Raw genomic sequence first — 22,494 nt, 5'->3', positions numbered from 1 at the left:
AGCAGCTAATCTCTGGATTGTATCGCAGCCTGAAATGCAATCCCACTGTCCTTCCGGTCCAGAGGATTTGGGCATCTTTTTCTGCCCCATCTGCTGGTGCTCAGCAGCTTGGGGAGGTGACCTGAAAGGGGGGGGGGGCTTCTGGGGAATTAGCCTGGTAGCTCTGCCCAGGGAAATGGCCGCTTATGTAAGAACTTTTAACAGCTTAAGGGGGTTTGAAGCCCGGCTGCTTCTGCCCCTACTGGCTGCCTCTCTAGAATTGACTCCGATTTAGGCAACCTCTGTCCTTTACTATCCTAGAATCCTGTGTGGGGGCTCAGGGCCCAGGAAGAGAGGAGGAACCACAGTAGGGAAGGGAGCTGGCTGGCTGGCTGGGGATACTTGGGGGCTTGATGGAGCCAGTGCCTTAGAGTAGGCTCAGGCTGGGACCACTCAGGAGCATCCCTTCTCCAGATTGCACTGCTGCATCTATGAGCCATGCCTGCCCCCCCTCGAGCTCCCCCAGGCTCAGAAGAGCTTGTATAAAACCTGAGCCCCAGCCAGGTGGTGTAATGAGATTCAAAACCTGCTGGCTAGACCTCCATCTGCCTTCACCAACCTGGAGCAGTGGGAGGAGGCCAGGGTTCCATGAGAAGCCCTGGGCTTGAGTCCAGTGTTACGGCTCTCTGGCTGGAACTTGGGCCAGCCGTGCCCCCTGGCCCAGCTCAATAATGCTAATGTTGTTATTACCTTTTCTTCCTTAAAAATGTTTTAAAATCTTGTTCCTTTAAACAGGCCCAGATCAGAAAGAACCCTCTGGGCTTACCAACTGAAGCTTGGTACCCTGCTGGGCACTAGATCCCCCAGCCTGAGGAAGGGGCTCAGACCTGCCCCTCTGTCCTTGAAGGTGGGGAGGCTCAGGGGACCAATAGCCCTTCTTCATGCAGGAGGCCCACCCTTTACCTTGGTGGCTCCTCCCCATGGAGGAAGCAGCTGGAAGGTCAGGAAGAGGGGGGAGGGGGCAATGGATTAAGTCTCTGGAAAAGGACAGCCTAACCCAGCGCTGAGCCCAGCAGCTTAAAGTAAGGAGAAGGCGGGAGGCAGCTGTGAAGTCCATAATCACAGGGAAGGTGACCCTCCCCACAACTCAGCCTGGCAGTTTCTTCTCATGGGGGTCAGTGTCTTAGGCTGGGGCAGATGTCACATTGAGGTCACCTGCGATGGCAGAACCCAGATGCTCCCCTGTGCCCCTGTCCCAGTCTAACCCTGAGTAGTACCCGAGCCATTTCTGACCTCTGTTGTAGGGGGCGGTCACCCCTGGCACGTGTGTCCAGGAAGGGCAGCTCTGATGGTTCAGGGTGTTTTCCCTGGCTGGTGTCACTGCTGTGGCCCCAGGTAGCTGGTGAGAGGGCTTCATGCTGGGCCCCCCAGGAGCTTCCCCATATGGGTCAGGCTCCTTGGTGGATTTCAGAGTGGTGAAGCATCAGAGGCCCCAGCTCCCACTCAGTGGAGAGCCCCAACAGTCCCCTACTCCTTTCTGATGCCAGAGGGCACTCAGAGACTCCCATAGGGAGCCCAAAGGAGGGCAGGTGGGGAAGGAAGCTTGGAGGTCTTCAGTGTCCTGCCCTCGCCCTAGCAAGAGTAGAGGGGATATCTGTGAGTCTCTGCTTATGCTCTGAGCTCAGCAGGGCACCTCCCCTCCCCTCTGTGCACCAATGGAACAAGTCTGTGTTTCCCTGGCAAGGGGGGCGGGGATCACTGGGGAGGCTGGGCATCCCAGGGAGCCTCGTGGCTTGGAAGCCACAGCTCCCCGGGGCCTGCCTGCCACCACTTTGCAGAGAAGTAAACAGACCCAGCCTCCTGGGGCTGGAGAGGGCAGGAGCCCCGTGCCAGGGGGAGGACTGAGTCCTGCCCGCCTCATTCTCTTACCTTCCAGAAGTGAGCTGTGGGAAGCACCGGAGGGCGGAGGGAGCCGTGGGGCGTGGGTGGGTGAGCCACTCTCTAGAGTTGTCACAGGAGCAGGAAGGGCTGTCACCTCACCTTCCCCCACGTGAGTTGATTTGCTACCTAATATTGCTACCCCCCTGAAGTGGAAGTCTGGGTCTTGCTGGGTACCTTGCTCAGCCACCAACCTTCAGCTCTGGGAAATTTTCAAAAGTTCCCTAGCTTCCGTTCTGATTTACATGCATACTCAGCCAGGCCTGTGAGCCTCCTCCTCTTCCCACCACACTACCCTCCCTCTCCAGTAAAAACGAACTCAGCTGGGTATGGTGGTGCATGCTTGTAATCTCAGTGCTTGGGAGGCTGAGACAGCAGGACTGCAGGTTGGAGGGCAAAGCTCTCAGCAACCTAGGGAGACCCTGTTTCAAACTAAAAGATAAAATAAGGCTGGGGATATGGCTCAGAGGTAGAACTCCCCTGGGTTCAATCCCCAGTAGCATAAAAAACAAAAAACAAAACAAACAACAACAACAAAAAATCTCTCTGGGACCACCAGCCTGATCTCTACACCACTTTCTGAGCTGAGGATAGGTCGTTCAGACTGAAGCTTTGGACCAAGATTCAGAAGGTATTCCCACCTTGCTTTCCAAACTGTAGGTTTGTGTCCATAAAAGTGGGGATCAAGCTGGTGTGGTGGCTTATCCCTGTAATCTTAGTACCTTGGGAGGCGGAGGCAGGAAGATCACAGGTTTGAGACCAGCCTTGGCAACTAACTTATCAAGACATTGTTTCAAAATAAAATAAATATCTAGGGACAGTGGTGCATGCCTGTAACCCCAGTACTTGAGAGGCTGAGACAACTTAGCTGGACCCTGTTTCAAAATAAAAAAGGCTGGGGCTGTAGCTCAGAGGTAGAATGTCCCTGGCTTCAATCCTTAGTATTAATTAATTAATTAATTGGGGCTGGGAGGGTAGCTCAGAGAATTGACCCCTGGGTTCAATTCCTAGTACCCCCCACCCCCCCACACATGCACAAAGGGCAGGGACCTAGTATTTGGCAGATAATAGATTGTGATCACTTATGAAAAATGCTCTGTAGACTGCAGAGGGCTCTAAAGGCTGCCCGAAGGTCAAGACGTGTCATTGTTAAAAATGCCTGTCCTCACTGGAGTGGTGGCGCACGCTTGTAATCCTAGTACTTGGGAGGCTGAGACAGGAGGATCACAGGTTCACGGCCAGCCTCAGCTACTTAGGGAGGCTTTCCACAATTTAGAGAGATACTGTTTCAAAATAAAGAATAAAATAGGACTGAAGCAGGATGTGGTGGCGCACGCTTGTAATCCCAGCACTCAAGAGGCTGAGACCGGAGGATATATCGGTTCACAGACAGCTACCCTCAGCTACTTAGTGAGGCCCTCTGTAACTTAGTGAGACCTTGTTTCAAAATAAGGAATACAAAATAGGGCAGGGGGTGTAGCTTGGAGGTCGAATGCCCCTGGGTTTCATCCCCAGACCCACAAATAAAATAGGACTGAAGGTGTGGCTCAGAGGTAGAATGTCCCTGGGTTTAATCCTCAAAGCCACAAAAAAGGAAAGAGAGAGAGAGAGAGAGGAAGAGAGAGAGGGAGAGAGAGAGAGAAAGGAAAGAAGGAAGGAAGGAAGGAAGGAAGAAAGAAAGAAAGAAAGAAAGAAAGAAAGAAAGAAAGAAAGAAAGAAAGAAAGAAAGACCTGTCTCCTAGGAAGATGACCGGGCCAGGGGTAGCTGTCTACTTTCAGCTCCTGTGTGTTAGGGCTTCAGGAGCCCCACAGTTCTCGGGACTTCAGGCCTCGATCAGGGTCGGAGGGGCTGGTATTGGGGAAAGGCAGAGACACCCCTGAGGCTGGCAACCGAGACAGGCGGGCGGGGATCCCGTGGCGTTGGGGGTGGCTGCGGCGAACCCCCGCACACACGGAGCAGAGGCGGCGGCGGGCTCGCGGGCAGCGGCGGGGGCGTGCCCGGCTCGGCCCTCCCCGCGCTCGCCCCGGCCCCGGCCGCACGCAGGCCTTTGTGCGCGGGGCGGGGCGGAGGGCGGCGCCCCGGGCCCAGCCTGCGCCCCCGCCCGCCCGCCCGCCCGGCTCGCCGCGGCGGCCTCGGCGGCCGGCGCGGTGTTTATGTCGGGCCGCGGTGTCTCCCGGCAGCATGGCGGACTACCTGATCAGCGGCGGCACGGGCTACGTGCCCGAGGATGGGCTCACGGCGCAGCAGCTCTTCGCCAACGCGGACGGCCTCACCTACAAGTAAGCGCGGCTCGGCCGCACCTGGGGCGCTCGCCGCCCCGGCACGTGCTCGGCCGCCCCCGCCGGGGGGCGCGGGCCCGGCCCGGCCCGGCTGGGGGCTGGGCGAGGAGGCGGAGCGCACGGACGTGGCATCGCGGCCCTCCGTGCCTTCGCGCGTTTGCGGCCAGATGCGGCTCCGGCCTGCCCTCTCCCTCCTCTCCGGGGCGTCTTGGCCACCTGGCAGGGCCTCGGGACGCCTGGGAAAGCGAGGGGTGGGAGTTCTGGGGAGACTTTACCCTACCTGGGCCCAGGATGCCCTCTCCCTCCCTGCCCCACCGGGAGAGCTGGAGCCCAGTTCAAGCAGATGCCAGTGCCCCCTCCCCCCGGAGAGGCCGCTGGGCAGTCCAGCTCTTCTTCCACTTGTGTCCCTGCCTGCCCACAAGTTGGCATCGGTGCCCCCCATGAGCATTGTGAGTACGTGGGGGAGGATACCTCTGCCTCTGGCTTAGTTTGCTTTTCCATGGGCCCGAGGCCAGTTGTCCTGTCTGCTGCAGGCCTGGCACTAGCTATCCTCCTGGCTGCAGGACCATGTCCCTGCCAGGAAGGCACATCAGCGCCCAGGGAAAGGGGCAGAGCCGGGATGCTGGGGAGCCAGCAACTTTCCTGGCCTGCCCTCTTCTGTGGCTACCCTGGCTTGGAAGCATCGCTGCTTGACAGGCAGTTTCTTTAAACACCAGGATCACTCCTTGGGGAGGGTCCCCTCTTGTGTGCCCAGAGGTGAGGGGTGTATGCAGAGAGGCCCAGACTCCAGCATTTCTTCTCTGGCCTCTTCCCTGTATAGAATAAGGGCTGCCAAGGGGCAGGGGCAGCAACAATTCTTTGTTTCTGTGGTGCTGCGTTCTGGGATGGGAGAGGGTATAAATCTATTATACTTTTCACTAGCATCTCCTCAGGGAACTTCTCAGAGTTTCTATAGGCCGCGAACCAGCCGGCTCCATGCGCTCCGGTGGCTTTTCCTTCCTGCACGGGGGTGGGGTGTCTGCTGCTTTGCTTAGACAGATTCAGAGTATTTCTGAAACTGTGAGGTCAGGCAGGTTGAGCCTGTAGGACCCTGAGCTGTGGCACTGCACCTAGACAGATCCACGCGGTTGTACTCCTCCCTGGGCTCCGCCGTCGCCGTGGCCTACCCTTGCGGTGACAGCTGCTGACGGTGGCTGCTCCTACAGGGCCTCTCTTTGCTCTCCTTTCTGGCCATGTCTGTTTGTTGCTCCTGCCCCCACTCTGCTCTGTCAGGACATGCCCTGTACTCGGTCCCCTGGGGTCCCTCCACGCTGCTTTGAACCCTGTGTGACTCAGCAGCCTGGCCCTGGGGTATGAAACCCATCCTGCACTGGGTCAGGTTCGTGCCATGTTGTATGTGCTCCAAACTTGTTCCCAGGTTCTTTGTCTGCTGTGTTGACTTAGTATCTGTCCCTATTAAGATTGAGGGTAGTCACTGTTTCTGCTTTATGTGGTCAAATGGGAACCTCTGTGTTCCTTGGCAAACTCTGAGCCCTAAAGGCAGTGGATATATTGAGCCAACTACCTTGGTGGCGCTTTGGTCCAGAGACCTACTGTCTCTGGCCCCAGCTCTTGGGGATAGAGTCAGTCTGACCCTGCTGGGGAGAATGGGGCAGGTTCACCTCTGTTGGACAGCAGGGATCCGAGGGCTCCAGCCTAAGCTCTGTTGGCCTGTCCCCATCCCCTGGCTGCCTCCCCGGCGTGGCAGACCCTGCACTTCCTGGACACCCCTGCCCACTGCTAACACTTGCTTTCTGTCTTTGCAGCGACTTCCTGATCCTGCCAGGGTTCATAGACTTCATAGCTGATGAAGTGGTGAGTACCTCTTCCTTCAATTTGGGGAGGGGGCTGGGTGGGTGGTGGAAGACGCTGACCTCTTGTTCAGGGCAGGCTGTGGGAGACACTTTTCTTGTGAAGGTGGTGGGCATAGCTTTTATTGTGCCAGAGGAACTGGCTCAGGGTAAAATGTTAAGCTTGGTGCAGTAGAGACATTTGGGGGTCCAGAGTGGGAGGTGGGCTGAGCCAGAGGATGCCCTGTCACCCATAAAGCCTGGGAGGAGGTCCAGAGAAGGTTGTGGGAGGGGAGGGTTTGGGTGTGGTTGCCATATATAGACAGACCATAAGAACTGGATATTGTCTAAAATGCTGAGCAAGGACATGATGAAGGCCAGGAAAATGATGGACACTGCAAATAAGCTGCTCAGGGACAGCAGCATCTGCATTCATTGACCCCACAGTGGACAGGCCGAGGGAACGGAGTGCCTTGACTACTCAGCAGTGCGCCAGATCAACCAACAGTTTGTACATGATAATTCATAGAAGCTGAGAGGAGCAGTGAGTTTGGTGCAAGCTAGCTCAGGATAAAAATCCTGTGCTTCTGTGATGGATTCATGAACATTTTAAGAAATTATTTCTTTTGCTGTTGTTACTGTTGTTTGTTCTGGTCTGATTCTCATGAAAGGCCAGAGGCCCTGAGCATGTCTAGATCCTTTATGAGTTGGGGAAGCTCACATCTAGCTTGTGTGCAGCCAGAGCTGACCTAGACAGATTTTTTTTTTTTAAGGGGGAAATTTGGACTATTTTGGATATTTCTCTTATGATAGCAACCAGGAAACCTTTGGTCCAGCTGTTCAGTTTACTGAAGTTTATTGAGAACCCTTGGTCTTGTGCCAGAGCCTGGGCTAGCTACTAGGAAGAGTGACCAAAAAGGGCTTTCCTTGGCCATTGAGGGTCTCCCTTTTCTGAGACCTCTGCCAGAAAAGCTGGGAGGGGCTCTCCTCCTGTGGCATGAGAGGAGAGGAGAAGGTGGTATTTTCTACGCTGTAGGGCAAGGGTTCTGGCTCAGAGTCTGTGATGGACTTCAGGGCAGAGTCTGTGATGGACTTCAGGGGCTTTAATCTAAAAAATCATATACTAAGCCAGGCATGATGGCACATGCTTGTAATCGCAATACTTGAGAGGTGGAGACAGGAAGATCGTAGGTTCAAGGCCAGCCTCAGCTACTTAGTGAGACCCTGTTTTAAAATAAAAAATATAATAGGGCTGGGGATATAGCTCAGAGGTAGAACACCCCAAGTTAACCCCCCCCTCGTTTGTTTTTGTTTTGTTTTGTTTTGTTGGTGTTGAGGGTTTAACCCAGGGCCGTTCTACTTCTGAGCTATACTCCCAGACCTTTTTTTTTTTCTTCCTCTTCTCTTGAGATACTTGGGATGGAACCCAGGGACATTCTACCTCCAAGCTACACCCCTAGCCCTATTTTTTTATTCTTTATTTTGAAACAGGGTCTCACTGAGTCGCAAAGGGCCTCACTAAGTAGCTGAGGCTGTCCACAAACCACGGTCCTCCTGCCTCAGTCTCCTAAATACTGGAATTATAAGTGTGTGCCACCACGCCCAGCTTCCCAGATTTTTTTCATTCTTTAATTTGAAACGGGTCAAGCCAGGCATGGTGGTGCATGCTTGTAATGAGTCCCTTATCCAAAATAGTGGGAACCAGAAATGTTTTGAATTTCTGGTTTTTTTGTTTGTTTTCTTTTGTTTTCTTTTGTTTTTGGTGGTACTGGGGATTGAACCCAGGGCCATTCTACCTCTGAGCTACACCCCCAGTACTGTTTTTTTATTTTTTCTCTTTATTTTGAAATAGGGATTCACTAAGTAGCTGAGGCTGACCTGGAACCTCCAATCCTCTTGTCTCAGCCTCCAATGTACTGGAATTACAAACGAGTGCCACTATGCCTGGCTAGATTTTTTTTCATTTAATAAAATTTGCACATACATAATAAAATATCTTGGGATTGGGCCCCAATTCCAAACCAGAAATTTATTTGTTTCATATATACCTTCTCCACATAGCCTGAAGGTAGTTTTATACAGTATTTTTAGTGTGTCTGTGTTTGTTTGTTGTGGTAGTGGAGATGGAACCGAGGTGCATTCTACCTCCAAACTATTCCCCTAGCCCTATTTTTTATTATTTTATTTTTGAAACAGGGTCTCACTGAGTTGCAAAGGGCCTCATTAAGTAGCTGAGGCTGTCCGCAAACCTGCAATCCTCCTGTCTCAGCCTCCCAAATGCTGGGGTTACAAGCATGAGCCACCATGCCCGGCCCTAGCTCTTTTATTTATACTTTTTGTTTTGTTTTGAAGCAGGGAGGGTCTTACTAGGTTGCTGAAAGTCCCACTGAATTGCTGAGACTGTCTTCAAACCTGCAATTCTCCTGTCCCTGCCTCCCAGGTACTGGGATTAATAAAAGTGAGCACCACCACACCTGGCTGTGATGGTGGGGTTTTTTTGTTTTGTTTTGTTTGTTTGTTTGTTGCAGTACTGGGGTTTGAACTCAGGGGCATTCTACCTCCAAGCTACACCCCTAGCCCTATTTTTCATTTTTTGTGGTACTGGGGATGGAACCTAGGAGAATTCTACCTCCGAGCTATGCCCGCAGCCCTATTTTTTTATTCTTTATTTTGAAACAGGGTCTTGCTGAGTTGCAAAGGGCCTCACTAAGTAGCTAAGGCTGGCTGTGAACAGAAATCCTCCTGTCTCCGCCTCCCAAATGCTGGGATTACAAGCGTGCGCCACCATACCCGGCTCTTATTTTTTATTTTTATCTTGAAACAGGATTTCGCCTAGTTGCTGAGAGTCTCACTACTTGCTGAGGCTGTCCTCAGACCTGCAATCCTCCGGTCTCCGCCTCTTAAACACTGGGATTGCAAGCATGGGGCATCATGCTCAGCTTATTCTTCATTTTGAAACAGGGTCTCACTGAGTTGCAAGGGGCCTCACAGGTTGCTGAGGCTGGCCACAAACCTGTGATCCTCCTATCCTAGCCTCCCAAGTACTGGGATTACAGGCGTGCGCCTCCACTCCTGGCTGTGCCAGTATGACTGACCAGATGGGGCCAGGTGTACGGTTTTCCACTTGTGGTGTCAGGCTTGTGCTCAGAACGTCTCGGACACTGGAGCAATTTGGATTTTGGACCTTCAGATTAGGGGGGCTCACTCCAGATCTGCAGTGCTCACCACAGTGGCCCCAAGGCCTGTCCTGGTACAGACACATGCAGGCGCCTGGGAGTGTTTGTCCAGGGACTAATAAAACCCTTCCCTGGGCTGTGCCTTCATCCTCAGGACCTCACGTCAGCCCTGACCCGAAAGATCACACTGAAGACGCCGCTGATCTCCTCGCCCATGGACACTGTGACGGAGGCCGACATGGCCATCGCGATGGCCGTGAGTCCCGGCCTGAGTGGGGACCCCAGGCACAGGGGACTGAGCAGGGTGGGCTGAGGAGGATGAACCCCTGCTCTGATCACACTTCCTTCCACCCCAGCTAATGGGAGGAATTGGCTTCATTCACCACAACTGTACCCCAGAGTTCCAGGCCAACGAGGTGCGGAAGGTCAAGGCAAGTACCAGGCCCTCCCCTGGAAAATGCCACCAGCGGGCTCCCCTGCAGGCCCCCACCCGTCCTGGAAGCTGCTGCATTCCCTGGCTCATTGCTGTGGGCTGCCCTTCCTAACAGTGGGGACAGAGGGCTGAGCCCTCATTCCTCCCGGCCCCTCACCCCACTGAGGGCCCCGGCGCCCTTCCTTCTCCAGTGGCGAGGCCGCATGCCAGCCCTGGCTTTCTTCCAGCCTCTTCCTTCCACCTCTGTCCACAGAAGTTTGAGCAGGGCTTCATCACAGACCCAGTGGTGCTGAGCCCCTCGCACACTGTGGGCGACGTGCTGGAGGCCAAGATTCGGCACGGCTTCTCCGGCATCCCCATCACTGCGACCGGCACCATGGGCAGCAAGCTGGTGGGCATTGTGACCTCCCGAGACATCGACTTCCTTGCTGAGAAGGACCACACCACCCTCCTCAGTGAGGTGCCTGCAGGGCAGGGAAAGCGGGGCTGGGCTGCAGAGAGGACCCCAGCCCTGGGTCCCCACGTTGCTGTCTGTGACTGGGGACCCAAGGGAGGACTGGCTCCTTCTCTCTCACCTGCCAACCTGCAGGCAAATGTTCCCGGCCCCACCCACAGGTGATGACGCCGCGGCTTGAGCTGGTGGTGGCTCCAGCAGGTGTGACGTTGAAAGAGGCAAATGAGATCCTGCAGCGTAGCAAGAAAGGTACGGGCAGGAGGTGGGAGACTCGACTCCCCAGCCTGCCTCCCTGTGCCCAGGCACACTGGCACAGGTCTGATGTCCTCCTGGCTTAGGGATACGTGACTCAATCGGAATCTTCATGATACATTTCTCAAAACTAGTCCTGCAAAGTGCTCGTCACATTAAGGCTCCATGGTCTTGAAAGTTTTGAGAAATGCTTTCTATAACCCCTATCTTGCATAAAAAATTATACCTTAGCCGGGTGTGGTGGCACACGGCTTGTTATCCCAGCATTTGGGAGGCTGAGACAGGAGGATCCGGGTTCACGGCCAGCCTCAGCTACTTAGTGAGATCCTTGCAGCTCAGTGAGACCCTGTTTCAAAATAAAATAGGGCTGGGGGTATAGCTTGGAGGTAGAATGCCCCTGAGTTCCATCCCCAGTACTGCAAACACACACACACACACACACACACACACACACACACACACACACCTTGGCTTACTAAAGGCTCTGAGGAATTGTGCAGTTCAGCTTGATATTAGAGCTGTTTACATAATATTCGTAATGTCCCTGTGGCTAGGCGTGGTGGCACATGCTTGTAATCCTATACTGATTATAGCAAGTAGTGAGGCTCTCATCAGCCTAGCGAGACTCTCTTTCAAAATAAAAGTAAATAAACAAATTTAAAAAATAGGTGGCCAGGAATGGTGGCACATGCTTGTAATCCCAGCATTTGGAAAGCTGAGACAGGAGGATCGCGGTTCGCAGACAGCCTCAGCCACTACTTAGTGGGGCCCTCTGTAATTCAATGAGATCCGGGATCCGGTTTCAAAATAAAGAATAAAAAATCGGGCTGGAGCCGGGTGTGGTGGCTCACGCTTGTAATCCCTGCACTTGGGAGGCAGAGATAGGAGGATCGCGCAGGTTCGGAGCCAGCCGTGCTGGCTTAAGAGACCCTGTTTTCAATTTTTTTTTATTCTTTATTTTGAAACCGGGTCTCACTGAGTTGCAGAGGGCCTCACTAAGTAGCTGAGGCTGTCCGTGAACCGCGATCCTCCAGTCTCAGCCTCCCGAATACTGGATTACAAGCGTGCGCCACCACGCCCGGCTTTCCATATTTAAAAAAAAATGTAGGCCGGGCGTGGTGGACGTGGTGGCGCACGCTTGTAATCCCCGCGCTTGGGAGGCAGAGACAGGAGGATCACGCAGGTTCGAAGCCAGCCACGAGTGCTGGTTTAGGAGACCCTGTTTCCAAATAAAAATGTAAAAATAGGTCTGGGAGTGTAGCCCGGAGGTAGAAGGGCTTCCAGGAACCCCAGTACCACCAAAAAAAAAAAAAAAAAGTATAAAAATAGGTCTAGGAGTGTAGCCCGGAGGTAGAAGGGTTTCTAGGAACCCCAGTACCACAATAAATAAATAAATAAATAAATAAATAAATAAATAAATAAATAAATAAATAGGGCTGGAGCCGGGTGTGGTGGCACACACTTATAATCCCAGCATTTGGGAGGCTGAGACCAGAGGATCGCAGTTCGCAGACAGCCTCAGCTACTTAGTGAGGCCCTTTGTAACTTAGTGAGACCCTGTTTCAAAATAAAGAATAAAAAATAGGGCAGGGGGTATAGCTTGGAGGTCAAATGCCTCTGGGTTCCATCTCCAGACCTGCAAAAAAAAAAAAAAAAAAATAGGGCTGGGAGTGTAGCTTGGAGGTAGAACATCCCTGGGTTCCATCTTCAGTACTGCAAAAAAATAAAAAAATAAAAAAATAAAATAGGGCTGTTATGTAGCTCAGAGGTAGAATGCTCCTGGATTCAATCCCCAGTACCAAAAAAAAAAAAAAAAAAAAAAAAAAAAATCCCTGTGGTCTATTTTTTCCTTGGCCCATAGTTCTTTGGGGTTTGTATTAGGTAGGGAGCATTCCCCCCTCCAAAATGGCATAATATTTGTGCCCTGGCTAGGAGTTTTTGACCTTTCTGACCTGTGGCTCAGCAGGTGAAAGGTTGCGAGTACCCAGGGACTGTTCTTCCCACCCCTGGCAGGCCTCAGGGCAGGAAAGTGCCCCAGGAACCTGCTTGCCTGGGAGGTTTCTTTGCTTCCTGTTCCTTGGGAAGAGGTCCAGGTCCTTAGGAACACTCCCTGGGTGGGTGCTGTCACCTAGTGGCTGGTTTGGGTACTGCAGTGGAGCCTGGCATGCCTTGTTGACATCTTTACTCCCAAACCAGTTTCCCCACTCACCCCAAATCTGCTTCTTCCTCTTACCTCTTCCTTCCTGGTCAGGGAAGCTGCCTATTGTTAATGATCGCGATGAGCTGGTGGCCATCATTGCCCGTACTGATCTGAAGAAGAACCGGGACTACCCTCTGGCCTCCAAAGACTCACACAAGCAGCTTCTGTGTGGGGCAGCCGTGGGCACCCGTGAGGACGACAAATACCGCCTGGACCTGCTCACTCAGGCGGGCGCCGATGTCGTAGTGCTGGTAAGAGGGTGGTGTTCCCCAGCGCCGAGGCTTCCCACCTCCCACATGTGTCTCCTTCAGCCTGAGACCCTCCCGCGGGTCCTCCTCTGTTTCTGCACTGGCACTTTCTCTGTCAAATCCAGAACAGGGGACCCAAAACTGTGGGTCCCCTGAGGGCCTTCCTCGTGCATTAGCTGGCCCTCGCCATTGCAGCTCACGTTCACCGAGACCCCCACTCTCCAGACGCAGAGATGAGACCTTTGCATATATTTGCTCACTTAACCTTTGCGGCTCACCTAGAGGTGTGACTGCTATTTCTTGTTGTTAGATGGAAAAACCGAGCCTCAAACCAGTTAAGTCATTTCCCTTGGTTACTGAGTTGGTATAGGCAGGGTATACTATACGGTAGGTTAGCTTTATATCACTAAGACAAAATACTCGATGCAATCAACTTAAAAGGAAGAAAGGTTTATTTATTTGTTTGTTTGTTTGGTACTAGGGATTGAAACCCAGGAGCATTTTTGCTCTGAGTTATACTTCTAGCCCTTTTTTTTTTGGTGGTACTGGGGTTCCTGGAAACCCTTCTACCTCTGGGCTACACTACCAGACCTATTTTACACTTTTTTAATTTGGAAACAGGGTCTCTTAAGCCAGCGCGGCTGGCTTCAAATCTGTGTGATCCTCCTGTCTCCACCTCCCAAGCGCGGGGATTACAAGCATGCACCACCACGCCTGGCATCTTCTAGCCCTTTTTTATTTTTTAGATACTAGGGGTGGGGCTATAGGGGCATTCTACCTCTGAGTGACACCCCCAACCCTATTTTTTTTTTATTCTTTATTTTGAAACAGGGTCTCACTGAATTAGTTGCAAAGGGCCTCACTAAGTAGCTGAGACTGGCCACGAACTCAGATCCTCCTGTCTCAGCCTCCCAAATGCTGGGATTACAAGTGTGCCACCACGCCTGGCTTGTTCTTTTTTTGAAACAGGGTCTCACTGAGTTGCTAAGTCTGACTTTGAGAACCTGTGACCTTTGGTCTCAGCCTCCAAGTATTGGGATCACAGGCCTCTGCCATCACGCCCAGCTAAAGAAAGGTTTATTTTGGCTCATGGTTTCAGAGGCTTCAGTCCATGGACTCTTGGCCCTGTTGCTTTGGGGCTGTGGAGGCTCAGTACACCATGGTGGGGGAGCATGTTTGAAGAAATTTATCTCAAGGTAGACCAGGAAGCAGAAAGAGGAAGGAAAGGGAGGGCAGGCCCAATATCCCTGTCCCCAGGGACCTAATGGCTTCACTAGGCCCCCAGCGAACCCTCCTGGAGGTCCCACCACCTTCCACTATCACCACGGTGAGAGTCTAGGACTTTAACACGAGCTGGGCACAGTGGTGCACACCTGTAACCCCAGTGACTCAACTTCGAGGCCAACCCGGGCAATTCAGAGGATCTCGTCTCAAAATAAAAGTAAAAAGTGCTAGATTTTCAGCTTAGTAGTAGAGTGTCCCTCAGTTTTGATCCCAATACCTTAAAAAAGAAAGACTTTAAGCTAGATGTGGTGGTGCACACTTGTAATCCAAGTATTTAGGAGGTTGAGACAGGATCGTAGGTTCCAGGACAGCCTCAGCAACATAGTGAGGCTCTCAATAACTCAGACCCTGTTTCAAAATAAAAAGTAAAATGGGGCTACGGGTGTAGCTCAGAGGTAGAATGCTCCTGGGTTCAATCCCCAGCACCCAATAAATAAATAAATAAATAAATAAATAAATAAATAAATAAATGACTTTAACACAAGGGCCTTTGGGAGATCCTGAAAAATCTAAACTGTCACAGACTCTGGGCAGCACCTCCCGACCTGCACATGAGGTATGAAGGGGCCCTGTCTACTCTAGGACTGCACCTCAGGGCTTGTTTAACCTTCTGGGGAGCAGGCCCCTTTGAGAACCAGCGAAGTTGCCACAGTTTTCCTACAGTGTCAGGGCTTCGCCCACCCAGCCGCCCTCCCCGAGGCCTCTGCTGTCCACCCTGAGCACTCTGTCCCCTTCCCACAGGACTCATCCCAAGGGAACTCGGTGTATCAGATTGCCATGGTGCACTACGTCAAGCAGAAGTACCCCCATCTCCAGGTGATTGGGGGGAATGGTGAGTGCAGGGCCCCCTTGCCCCTGGCTTCTGCCCCCCAACGTCTTCACTACCCCTAGCTGATGGCGTTGCACCTGGGGCAGGGTGGGCTTCGGCCACTGTAGGTGGTCGGGGGGACGTCGAGACTGAGGGGTCCCAGGAAGCCCCAGAGACCCCTCGTCCTCACATTGTTCCTGTTTCTGCCTCCCCCACCCCAGTGGTGACAGCAGCCCAGGCCAAGAACCTGATCGATGCTGGTGTGGATGGGCTGCGCGTGGGCATGGGCTGCGGCTCCATCTGCATCACCCAGGAAGGTGGGTGTCCACAGGAGGGGGGTGAGGGCCGAGTAGAGCAGCCCCTGGCTCCTCAGAGGCCCTGGAGATTCGCTCTTGTCACACAGACAGTGCCCAGCGTGCACCCTGCCAGGCCTTTCCTGGGATAGCGGCTCAGGGTGATCCAGGCCCTGGCACAAGGGCTGCGGGTTCTGGGCACACACCAGCCTGCTCCCCAGGCCCTGGCCCGGGAGACCCAGTCTGGGGCCCAAGGCTGGCATGATTGCTGTTCCAAGGTGCTTGTTAGAAGCCAGATGAGTGTTTGGATTGGATTCTGAAAAGGCAGATGCTTAAAGGAATGAAGACAATATGATATGTCCCTGAACAAGGGGTGTAATAAACCTGAGCGGGCACGTGCTGGGGGTAGAGTGGGGTCAGGGAGTTCTGCTCAGTCACCAAGCCTCCTTTCAGTGTAGGTTCCTGAATGCCACATGGAAGGGGGAAGAGGTGACCCTGACGAGTGTCCCCCATGTGGTTAGAGGGTCCTCCCTCGAGTCTCCCTGGCATCTGACTTGTGGGATGGCCATCTGGAGGTGCTGGGTCTAGACTGACGGGGGAAGGTAGCGGCCTCTTGTGAGGACCACTTCTCCAGAACCCTGAGAGGCCCACGTGGCCTTCCCTGCCTGAATCATCTCCCCATTTGGCCTTCAGAGCCTTTGCCCTAGTTGACCACCGTGGTGAGACGCAGGACCTCCCTCATTTGACAGGTATTAATTCTGCATTGGTGAAGCCTGGGAATAGAGTGGGGACCAAACCCATGAAAGCCCCCTTCTCTAGTTTGTCTAGTCTTATACTTGCCCCTAACAAAGTGCTGGTCCTTGGAATCACACTTAAAACCTAAAGGATCTTGGGCAATTAAAGAAATAAGCACTAGCTGGGCGTGGTGGCGCACGCTTGTAATCCCTGTGCTTGGGAGGCTGAGACAGGAGGATCGCACAGGTTCGAAGCCAGCCTCAGCTACATAGTGAGGCTCTCAGCAACTTAGTGAGACCCTGTTTCCAAATAAAATATAAAATAGGTCTGGGAGTATAGCCCGGAGGTAGAAAAGCTCCTGGGTTCCACCCCCAGTACCACCAAAAGAAAAAAAAAAAAAAAAAAGAAAAAGAAGTACAAACAGCCGGGTGTGGTGGCGCATGCGTGTAATCCCAGTATTGGGGATGCTGAGACTGGAGGATCACGGTTCGCAGACAGCCTCAGCTACTTAGTGAGGCCCTCTGCAACTTAGTGAGACCCTGTTTCCAAATAAATATAAAATAGGTCTGGGAGTATTAGCCCAAAGATAGAAAGCCTCTGGGTTCCACCCCTAGTCCCACCAAAAAAAGAAAAACAAAGGAAAATAAGCACAAAGAAGTGACTGTAAGTATTCCATCTCAGTAACAAATGAAAACCTCAGAGGGAGTCTGCACTTGGAGCAGTGGAGCTGGATCCCCGTTCTGGGAGTGCTGTACCCAGAGAGCGACCGCACTGATTCCCCCATCTGAATGCCCCTGCGAGCTCTTAGGGGTGCGTGGCCCAGACCCCTGGGGTGACATCTAGCCTGGGGTCATTTGCTGACACCTGTCTTATGCCTAAAAAATGCCACCCAGCCCATCTCTTTCCTGAGATGGAGGTAGGCACGCAGAGGAAGGGCTGGCCTGGCCCTGCGCTGGTCCCTGTGCTGCTGCTGCTGACTGACTGTCCTGTGCGTCTAATCTTCTCCCAGTGATGGCCTGTGGCCGGCCGCAGGGCACCGCCGTGTACAAGGTGGCCGAGTATGCACGGCGCTTTGGTGTGCCCGTCATAGCTGATGGTGGCATCCAGACCGTAGGGCACGTGGTCAAGGCCCTGGCCCTCGGAGCCTCTACAGGTGAGGGCTGGGGCTCAGCAGTGGGGCCGGGCGCCAACAGGGGCAGCAGGAGGGCTGCTGGGCGGAAGCACTGACCCTTGGCCCCCGCAGTCATGATGGGCTCTCTGCTGGCCGCCACCACGGAGGCCCCTGGAGAGTACTTCTTCTCGGACGGGGTGAGGCTTAAGAAGTACCGGGGCATGGGCTCGCTGGACGCCATGGAGAAGAGCAGCAGCAGCCAGAAACGATACTTCAGGTGCGCGTCCCAGGCCCCAGCAGATCAGCCCAGGGCCCTCGAGCCCACAGGGTCCCTGATGTCCCCAGAAGGCTCCTTCCCCAAAAGGTAGTTCTGGAAACTGAGACACAGTCCTAAGTAGTGGAGGTAGGGTCAGGATCTGGGCCACTTGGCCTCGAGGCCATGCTTGTCCCTGCTTTGGCCCAGTGAGTGGCTGCCATGGGGACCACTCAGAGGGGATGCAGCTGGCATCCCCTCTGGCCAGGCCTGGGAGAGGCGGATGGTGACCATGAGTGGTGGGCTGCTGGGCTCAGCCTCTCTGTGCTCCTCACAGTGAGGGGGATAAGGTGAAGATCGCACAGGGTGTCTCGGGCTCCATCCAGGACAAAGGCTCCATTCAGAAGTTCGTGCCCTACCTCATAGCGGGGATCCAGCATGGCTGCCAGGACATTGGGGCCCGAAGCCTGTCTGTCCTGCGGTGAGTGCTGCAACTAGAGGGGGTTGCGTGTGGGGCTGCTGGGAGGCTCCCTCCCTTTTGCTGGCTCTCTAATCCTTCCCTGACTTGCTGCCTGCCCACCTGCCAGGTCCATGATGTACTCAGGAGAGCTCAAGTTTGAGAAGCGGACCATGTCGGCCCAGATCGAGGGCGGAGTGCACGGCCTGCACTCGTAAGTGGCAGACGGCTCCTTGCCCTCGCTGGCTGGTGCTGGGTTGGGCAGGAGGATCCAGGGTTCAAAGACCAAGCTGAGGTTTCAGGGGCCCCATGGACCATCTGTACCAGGCTTGGATGCTGCTGCAGGATGACCCCATCACCCTGTGCTACAGGGCCCAGCCTACACCAGAACCTTGTCCTGCAGCCCTCATGCAGGCAGGCTCCCCTCCTCTCCCCTCGGGTATCTCCCCGAGCTGGGCATGGGAGGTGTGGCCGCTAAGAAGCTTGGTGGCTGGTGGCAGGGAGCTGGTGGTGCTGGGCTCTTGCTGGTGGTGGTCCCAGGCAGACGCCAAGGATGGGGGCGTGAGCCCTCTGGCAAGGAGAGGGGCAGAGAGACAGATGCCAGGCTGGCGCTGGGGCACCTGCGGGCGGGGGCAGAGCTCGTTAGCGGCAGTAGTTGCAGGCTTGTAGCCGGCCTGGTCGAGAGGGCCAGTCGCCCCGGCATAGGCGGGCATCTAACCTGTGTCTCTTTCTGCCCCACCCTCCCGTAGCTATACCTTTCTGCCGTGTAAGTAACTGCGCTGCCCGGGCCAGGTGTAGAGTAGAGCAGGGGTAGTTGGGGTGGGACCTGGACTGGGAGGCTGAGCATTGGGCTGGGGGTGGCACTAGGGGTGTAATTGTGGGCTGGGGACCCGGGATTGGGCCTCCCCGGCCCCTATCCCCAGTACCACGGTAAAGGAGGCCCACTGTGGCCCCTCATCTGGCAGAAATACAATTCCCTTTGAAGGGGGGGGGTGCAGAAAGAAGCTTGTGACCACAGGCTCAACGCTGCCCCATCTTAGACTGGACCCGGTGGCCATGGGCCTGAGCCACCATGTGTGCAGGGGCAGAGTAGAGACACAGAAGTAGAGTCTTAGCCTCTGGCCAGAGCCGTCTCTCCACCCTAGGCACTGAGGACAGCCTGCCCAGAGGTGGCAGTGGCTAGAAGGAGCGTGGCTACCTCTGGCCCTGGTACAGTCCTTCAGAGAGTCCTGGCCTGGGGGAGGACTGAGGCCCAGGGCTGCCTCTGCCTCCTCTTACCTCTGTGACAGCTGAGAGGCAGGGGCTCTGCAACCCCACTGCCTCCCACACCTGGGAGTCCCTGGGTGAGGGCATCTTGGGAAGCGAGAAGGGTCCTCAGACCCACTCCGCTCTCCTTTGCCTTGTCCCCACAGTTACGAGAAGCGGCTGTACTGAGGACGGCGGTGGAGGCGGAGGTGGTGGAGGGGGTGCGCCCCAGGGTTCTCCTTCGGACCAGGCCTCCCTCCACAACTGAGTGGCCTATGGATTTGCACTATGGGTTCCCCAGCTCCTTTGTGGGGAGAGAAGAGAGGAGGTTGTGGCCCTCCCTGGGTACCCCTACAGAGTCAGGGTGCTCCCCAGGCCAAACCGCCCTGGGAGCCACCTGGGTTTCCTCTTCTTCAGCCCCCGAGCCCCGCCAGCCTGGGCTCTCAGGCCCTGTGCCTGCCTCAGGTCTCTCTCGCTGCAGCCTGCTCCGCTCCGGCCCAGCGCCCACCTGGACAGGCGGCCCCTCCTGGCTTCTCCTGTAGGGCATCTCCCTCCCCTCCCTCTCCCCAAAATGGTGCTCTCCTGGCCTCGCCTCTGGCCCTTCCCGGGCCCCCAACCTAGGCCAGGGGGAGGTCTCTGCCCCCTTCTCCTGGCCTGAGGCTACCCCAGGCCCCTCTCAGGCCATTCCCTCATCCCTGACCCTGGGGAGGAGGCTGCCCTGCTCATGGCCACCTGCCCGTTCCTCCTGACTTGCCTCTGTCCCCAGGTGTACCATTCCTGCCCTCCCCTCTCAGCTGCAGTCGAAGGCTTTAACTTTGCACACTTTGGGGTCACAGTTGCATAATTGTATATTAAATGATCAGAATAAATCAAGCAGGTCTCAGTGCTTCTGCCATCTTGTCTCTGTTCCTTACTGGGCGGTCGGCTCTGTCCTGATGGTGAACTGGAACCTCCTCAGGAATGGGCCTCAGGAGGTGAGGGTGTTGCAGGACTCGGTGGGGGTGGGGGTGCTGGCACAGGCGGCTGTGTGGCAGGTCTTCCAGGCCTGTGCCAGCTGGCCAGCAGCTGGGCCATACTGCAGAGGTCACCATGACCGCCAAAGCCCAGCATCAGGGCTTAGGGGTTGCTGCTGCAGCCTGGGGACACTGCACAGTGCAGACCAGGCTCAGGTGGAGCACTCCGTGGTGGGCTGGCCCACTTAGCCCAGGGCCTGTGGGCGCTTCAGCTGAGACACACCTGTGGGCTCAGGACAGCGAATAAACCCCGCTCTTCACAAGAGGCTGGGGACCTGACACCCCCTGCTGGGAGACAGCCTGCCCCAGAGGCCACGCCTAGGATTGAGGGGTCTTGAGACACTACCAGGGAGGGTGGCCACCGCACCCGTCAGCACACCATACCCATGGCTACCTGCAGGTCCCTGCACACAGCCTTTTAGCTGGGGGCCTGGTGTCTGCGGATAGTGCATTCGAGCCAGGCTTTTGCTGTAGTATCTTTGAACTTTGCAGCCTGTTCAGAGATGAGAAAGAAAGAGTTGGGTGGCAAGAGGTTGGGTGGGTTCAGAGCTGACTTGATACCTGCTCCAGGAGTTGTTGCAAGGAGACTGGCTCATTGAGAGTCCCTAGAGGCCTCGTGGCCTTGATGAGGCCTGAGGTGACCCAGCTTATATGAGGTGGTTGGATCCCGGGGACGTAAAAGACGAGATATGAGGATGATTGGATCCTGGGGTCATAAAAGATGAGAGAGGAAAGCCAGACGTGGTGGTGCATGCTTATAATTCCAGTATTTAGGAAGCTAAGACAGGAGGATCACAGGTTCATGTCCAGCCTCAGCAACTTAGTGAGACCCTGTTTCCAAATAAAATAATAAAATAGGCCTAGGGGGATAGCTCAGAGATAGAATGCCCCTGGGTTCTATCATCACCAGCAAAACACACACACACACACACACACACACACACACACACACACACGGGAGAGACAAAAATGAGGCCATTTCCATGGACTGTTTTGCACATTGGTTTACAAAATCATAAAGACTCGGGCATGATGGCACATAGCTGTAAGTCTAGTCACTCAGGAAGCTGAGGCTGGAAGACTGCAAGTTCAAGGTCAGCCTGGGCAATTTAGTGAGATCCTGTCTCCAGAAGAGCTGGGCCGGGCGTGGTGGCGCACACTTGTAATCCCAATACTTGGGAGGCTGAGACAGGAGAATCACAGACTCACAGCCAGCCTAAGCAACTTGTGAGGCCCTTTGCAACTTAGTGAGACCCTGTTTCAAAATAAAGAATAGCAGCCAGGTGTGGTGGCGCACGCTTGTAATCCCCGCGCTTGGGAGGCTGAGACAGGAGGATTGGGCAGGTTCAAAGCCAGCCTCAGCTACGTAGTGAGGCTCTCAGAAACTTAGCTAGACCCTGTTTCCAAATAAAATATAAAATAGGTCTGGGAGTGTAGCCCAGAGGTAGAAGGCCCCTGGGTTCAATCCCCAGTGCTGCAATAAAATAAAATAAAAAAAATAAGAACTGGGGAAGCAGCCCAATGGTAAAGTACTTTGCCTAGGATGTGTGAGGCCATGGGTTCAAACCTTAGTACCACGAGACAAAGTAACAACAGCAACAATAATACAGGGAACAGCATGACCAGAGTTGGGAAAATTGAGATGGGAAAGATCTCAGGTTTTTAGTTTTATTTTATTCATTGATTGATTGATTGGTTTTCTCAGTATTGAGGATGGACCTCAGGGGCATTCTACCTCCAAGCTATACCCCCAGCCCTATTTTTTATTCTATTTATTTATTTATTTATTGCAGTACTGGGGGTGAAACCCAGAGGAATTCTACCTCTGAGCTATACGCCCAGCCCTAATTTTAATTCTTTATTTTGAAACAGGGTCTTACTGAGTTGCAAAGGGCCTCACTAAGTAGCTAAGACTGTCTATGAACCGCGATCCTCCTGTCTCAGCCTCCCAAACGCTGGGATTACAAGCGTGTGCCACCATGCTGGCAAGATCTCAGGTTTTTAGATAAATGCCAAGGTACCATGAATCAAACACATGAGTGGCTCAGAGGTTTCTTTGAACTAGACTGATGGTTGGCAAAGCTGACGAGTAGGGGCTGAGGAGGGGCTTACAAAGGGCTGCCCTTGTACGTCAACCTCTCCTCATTGCTGGAGGTCCAGTAGCATTAATTTTGGGGAAGTCCTAACACAGAGGTCCTCACATTTGGGTGTGCATCAGAATTACCTGGCGAGCCAGGAAAGCACCCAGAGCCCAGGCTCACTGGAATGGGCTGGAGTCTGAGCCTCTGAATGTATAATCAGTTCCCAGATTCTGATACATACCAATGATTGAGAATCACTGTTAGGAAATCCATGCATCCAATTACATGATTTTTTTTTTTCAGAACTGGGAATTTAACCTAGGGACATTCTGCCTTTGAGCTACACCCTAGCCCTATTTGTGTGTGTGTGTGTGTGTGTGTGTGTGTGTGTGTGTGTGTGGTGCTGGGGATGGAACCAAGGGGGA

General features: G+C 54.0%; 1 protein-coding gene across 2 annotated transcripts in view; it reads left to right on the top strand.

Moving 5' to 3' along the window:
- Positions 1-19,243, top strand: part of IMPDH1 (inosine monophosphate dehydrogenase 1) — a gene marked incomplete at both ends in the record, with an annotated part of 20,045 nt that extends 802 nt beyond the window's left edge. The window contains 15 exons of one of the 2 annotated variants that reach the window (XM_080701342.1): positions 4,099-4,197; positions 6,003-6,051; positions 9,357-9,458; positions 9,559-9,633; positions 9,889-10,095; positions 10,251-10,338; positions 12,593-12,792; positions 14,815-14,905; positions 15,103-15,198; positions 16,919-17,062; positions 17,153-17,297; positions 17,611-17,754; positions 17,861-17,944; positions 18,480-18,496; positions 19,143-19,243. In XM_080701342.1, the coding sequence (XP_080557468.1) occupies positions 4,099-4,197; positions 6,003-6,051; positions 9,357-9,458; positions 9,559-9,633; positions 9,889-10,095; positions 10,251-10,338; positions 12,593-12,792; positions 14,815-14,905; positions 15,103-15,198; positions 16,919-17,062; positions 17,153-17,297; positions 17,611-17,754; positions 17,861-17,944; positions 18,480-18,496; positions 19,143-19,243 (1,642 nt within the window). The remainder of the gene's footprint in view (positions 1-4,098; positions 4,198-6,002; positions 6,052-9,356; positions 9,459-9,558; positions 9,634-9,888; positions 10,096-10,250; positions 10,339-12,592; positions 12,793-14,814; positions 14,906-15,102; positions 15,199-16,918; positions 17,063-17,152; positions 17,298-17,610; positions 17,755-17,860; positions 17,945-18,479; positions 18,497-19,142) is intronic. The other variant, XM_080701343.1, reaches the window with a different exon arrangement.
- Positions 19,244-22,494: the final 3,251 nt, after the last annotated feature.

The sequence above is a fragment of the Muscardinus avellanarius genome (assembly GCF_963383645.1).
Source record: "Muscardinus avellanarius genome assembly, chromosome: 9".
Taxonomy (NCBI): Eukaryota; Metazoa; Chordata; class Mammalia; order Rodentia; family Gliridae; genus Muscardinus; species Muscardinus avellanarius.
This window is presented reverse-complemented; position numbering and strand designations above follow the sequence as displayed.